General features: G+C 41.6%; 1 protein-coding gene across 11 annotated transcripts in view; it reads right to left on the reverse strand.

Moving 5' to 3' along the window:
- LOC143274920 (uncharacterized) overlaps positions 1-3,959 on the reverse strand; it is a 55,143-nt gene extending 51,184 nt beyond the window's left edge. For all 11 annotated transcript variants that reach the window (XM_076578922.1, XM_076578920.1, XM_076578915.1 and 8 more), the window contains exons 1-2: positions 3,827-3,959; positions 1-16 (exon numbers count right to left, since the gene is read on the reverse strand). The exon at positions 1-16 is cut by the window's left edge and continues 96 nt beyond it. In XM_076578922.1, the coding sequence (XP_076435037.1) occupies positions 1-16; positions 3,827-3,857 (47 nt within the window). In that variant the 5' untranslated portion in view covers positions 3,858-3,959. The remainder of the gene's footprint in view (positions 17-3,826) is intronic.
- Positions 3,960-5,000: the final 1,041 nt, after the last annotated feature.

Here is a 5,000-nt window from a genome sequence, read left to right on the forward strand (position 1 = left end):
TGGGCCATCAGCGCCACTGTCAATATAATATACATGACTCTGACTCAGAACTTTATTTTTCAAGGATTGAGAATCAAGGCGTGGCCAATTCTTCCAGACTGTCCTTGCAACTCTTACCACTGTGAATATAATATACATACCTCAGAACTTGATTCTTCAAGGATTGAGATTCTGAGCATTGCCAATTCTTCCACTCTGTCCTTGCAACTCTTGCCAACCACTGTGAATATAATATACATAACTCATAACTTGATTCTTCAAGGATTGAGGAGGAGGAGTTTTGTTTAATGTCCCGTCACATATCGGTGACTGAAAACATTTTGTTAAAGTATTTATGAATACATTGGAGTATTAACGGTTAGAAGGGGTGGGAGATGTGAATGAATGGAGGGTTGGGGGAAACTGGGCAAATGAGGGTGAAATGAGGGTGAAATTTGAAAAAAAAATCTAAATACAATTACAGGAAATTACTTAAAGGACTTCGTAAAAGGGATTGAGATTCAAAGCATGTCCAAATTTTCCAGTCTGTCCTTGCTAATCTCACCACTGTGAATTTACACACAACATAGCCAATTCTTCAGTCTATACTTGCTAATATCGCCACTGTGAATTTACACACAACATGGCCAATTCTTCAGTCTGTCCTTGCTAATATCGCCACTGTGAATATAATACACACAACTCAGAACTTTATTCTTCAAGGATTGAGATTCAGTTCAAGGCATAGCCAGTCCTTCCAGTCCTTGCTAATCTTCATCTAGGGGAACGTCTAGGCCTAAAGAGGCCTTACCAACACATTAGAAAAAAAAACAAAACACACATGCACTTACAGCCATAATAATCAACATAATCCTTCAGTGAAGTGACGGTATGTTAGAACACACCTTTACAGTATCTCAAACAAAACATAACTACAGAATCTTGACATGAACCAGAATTGGAGAAGTTGAAAAAACAACAACACAAAACACACACACACACACAAAACCCCAACAAATGAGTATGTTCGATATTAGGAGACCTGAACACTTAATTCTGATAACAGAAATGTATTCTACTCCGAACAGCTGATTACCAGCTTATCCCTAATTGACAGTGGCTGCTTACTACATGGAATTGGTCCTTTTCCAGGACATTTCGAAACTGAAATGTGTGTTGGAAATAAGTTCAACAATGTAAGTTCTGACATTTTTTTCTTTGAAGCTATAATGTGAGCAGCGTCTCCAGCGGGCAAATCATTTTTGTTTCTAATTGATGTGTTTATTATTTGTATTTTGTATTTCTTTTTATCACAACAGATTTCTCTGTGTGAAATTCGGGCTGCTCTCCCCAGGGAGAGCGCGTACACTATAGCGCCACCCATTTTTTGGTATTTTTTCCTGCGTGTAGTTTTATTTGTTTTTCCTATCGAAGTGGATTTTTCTACAGAATTTTGCCAGGAACAACCCTTTTGTTGCTGTGGATTCTTTTACGTGCGCTAAGTGCTTGCTGCACACGGGGCCTCGGTTTATCGTCTCATCCGAATGACTAGTGTCCAGACCACCACTCAGGGTCTAGTGGAGGGGGAAAAAACATCGGTGGCTGAGCCGTGATTCGAACCAGTGACGATAGATGTAGGGGGGGTAGGGGAGGACTGTTTACACATCATTCTGCACATTTTCTTCACATTTTTGTCGTTTCACATCCGTCATCACATCTTTATTTCTTCACATTTCGAGACGCCCCGAGACTCTAACTACTGATTTGCCAGCGTGGCACACAAACCATCCGAGCCAAGCAGGCAGACAGAAGAAAAAAGGAATTCATGTGATAAACTGTGCTCAGAAGGCATTTACTGGCTCAAACCTAAACCCAAAATAATTATTCCGAGAAGATGTTCAAGAAGAATGGTAAGAAGGTGAAGAAACAGATGAGAGAGTTTAAATTTTGAATCTTTTAACAAATAGTATAGAATGGTAACTCTCTCCATTCACAAGGTACACAACTTCAAGTCAGTGCTGTTTACGCTACCGATTCAGTTAGCACACAGGTAAATAAAAGGTGTATTGGAACAAACCCAGACATCTGACATGTGCACATAGCAACAAAGACGGAAGAAATGTGCAAACACAAATGAGCTTTTATTCAAGACTGGCATAGCCTCTTTAACCCTGAACAAGCCACACAGAACACATGGACAATACAGAACAAACACATGGTTGCCTCAGTGGTTTTTCAACTGGAAATTAACAAACAATGAGGCCGGAGATTAAATGATTAACAAATAGTAAGGAGTGGTGATTCTCTCCATTCAGAGGGTACACAACTTCAAGTCAGTGCTGCTTACGCTACCGATTCAGCTAGCACACAGGAAAATAAAAGGTACATTGGAACAAACTCAGACACTTCCTCAAAAAAGAAAGCGCCGGGCCTGTCCTTATACCGATCATTTGACATGTGCACACAGCAGCAAAGACAGAAGAAATGTGCAAACACAAAATAGCTTTTATGAACATTTTATTGTCATTGTCTGCAAAAGGTCTTTTGACAAGTGGGTACTGTCAACAGATTACAATATTCGAGAGGCGTGTGTGTGTATGTGTGTGTGTGTGTAATTTTTTTTCTTGCACTTTTTTTCGAAAATCGCTGTGGAAATGGGGTCGTCCGATTTCTTCAGAACGTCCCTTTGCCACCTTTTCTTTATCAGTGCAAACAACCAGTGGCTTAAAAGTACAAATGTGCGTTCGGAATGAATTACGTTACGTTTGCATTCGCGTTGACCAATGTGAGTTTGTTTTTTTTCGTAAATTTGTGGATTTATTTTCAAAACATTCAAACGGAGTTTTTGAATAGTTAATCATCCTCGTGCCCTGTTAAAAGGTGAAAGATCCCAAGCATTTTGAGGCCAGTGATTTCATATTCTCTATGTCCAGGTGCCAGTTGCATTACTTGATTCTAACTTTTTGACAATTACACGTGGCTAAATGCCTACGTTGACCGAACTACGCCATTGGTCAGTTCCATACTACACACATTTAGTAGCGGGTTACGACCATACTAGGCTCTTCCGTCCGAGCAATGCAACTGGCTCCTGCAGGGCTCGGCATGGGAAGAAGCAGGGCCCGAATCTCCGTCTCCTTCCGCCGTTTTAAACTTCCCCAACTGGTCAGTTAAGCACTCACAGCTGGGCTGAGTGAGGTAAAGTGATGTAAAAATGCCTTTCCAAAGGTCACAATAACACCATGCCGAAACGAGGCCTCGAACCCTGATCACTGGCGAATAGCCAGTGGATCAAAAGTCCAACGCCTGACCGAATCTGCTGCTAGGCCATGCGGCCACCGGGCTGCCGTAGATAGCTTCCCCTGGTAAGCAAATCGTAAAATGTCTGTAGGACATCTTTCCTCGGCGTTCAGCATGCACAGTGCAAACCTTTTTCATCCGTCTTTTAAAAGGAAACCAGCGGAATAAAGAATCATCTGGCAAAAGGATGTACATGTATAACATGACGACAGGACTCTATTATAAGTCTTGCTTGTTGTCCAGTTCGAAATTTTTGACTTGTATTGTGACATATTGAAATAAAATGCTGTTCATATCAGGGTGAATATTCTAAGGGCATCAATTAAAAAAAAACAAACCCAAAAATCCCTAAAACAAACATAATCGGCCTCAAAACTACTGAGTTAAGAGAGAAAGAGAGAGGGGGAGAGAGAGAGGGAGAGAGAGAGAGAGTTAGTGTGTGTGTGTGTGTGTGTGTGTGTGTGTGTGTGTGTGTGTGTGTGTGTGTGTGTGTGGCTGTGCCTGTGGGCCTCTGCGGGAAATGGAAATTCACTGAAATTTTACTTACCAAAAAGAGCAACACTCAGAATGTAGCCCATGGCGGAATTATAGATGATGAAAATCAACTCTTCTTTTTCTTCACCCAGTAGCCAGGTTACTGTGCCAGTCTCGGCATGTGAAGCTCCTCACCCAGTTCTCTGCAGTGGGTCGTCTGCTGGGAACACTGTCCGGGGTGGATTTTTATGAGCTCTGGAGAGACATACCCCACTGTCCCTGCACCTGACCAGCTGTCAATCAGAGCTGTCAATCAATCACAGAGGAAGGATGGCACGTGAGCTGACGCACGCACGAGGTATGTACGTACACATGGGTGGGTGTGTGGCAGGCCCACTACGTGTTTAGCTGAACAGAACGTGAACAGCGCGAGCTCTACTGCAGCATGCACATGCTGAAATAATGGGGTTAGTGTGGGGGGTCGGGGGGTGCGGGTGTGGGGGCCGTGGGAGGGTGGGAGGGTGGGGCGGCGAGGAGTGCAGAAATTAAGGATTCGTTTGAAGATGACACAATGAGCTTCAAGCTTTTCTTCTTAACGACGTGGGCGAAGACAGCAGAAACTATAAAAGTTTGAAGAGTGCACAATAGGTTTTTGTTTCGTTTCGTTTCGTTTTGTTTTGTTTCGTTTTTTTTTCCCCCTAGCTTTACTTTCTATTGTTTGATTTCAGGACTCTCTCTCTCTCGTTCTTTCAAAGCCCTGATCTCCCTGCCTTTCCCACAACCCACCACACCCCTCTGTCTTAGCTCACGCTTTCTCGCAAACCCACGCCATCTCGCACTGTACGAGAAAGCGTAGTCTTTCCCTTGCCAAACTTTCTTGCAATTGTTTGAAAGCGTGTGGGGCGCAAAGGAAAAAATATATATCTGTAACAATAACATAAAACAATTGTAAAGCACCGACATTGATGGACTCGGTTGTTTTTTCTTTCTTTCTTTCCTTTTTTTTTTCTTTTTGTTTTGTTTTGTTTTCAACGATTCGAACAGTTTATCAATGAATTCCAAATAAAATTGTTTAAGATAAGATAACATAAGATAAGAACAACTTTATTATCTAATTAAGAGAAATTACATCAGGTGCGGCATAACAAACGTACACAATTTACTCAATGCAAAACATTAAACATGACTTAAAATGATTCAGTAACATATAAGACATTCATATAAAAAGTATTGTGAATATTCACTTA

This window comes from Babylonia areolata, chromosome 29 (genome assembly GCF_041734735.1).
Source record: "Babylonia areolata isolate BAREFJ2019XMU chromosome 29, ASM4173473v1, whole genome shotgun sequence".
In the NCBI taxonomy this organism is placed as follows: Eukaryota; Metazoa; Mollusca; class Gastropoda; order Neogastropoda; family Buccinidae; genus Babylonia; species Babylonia areolata.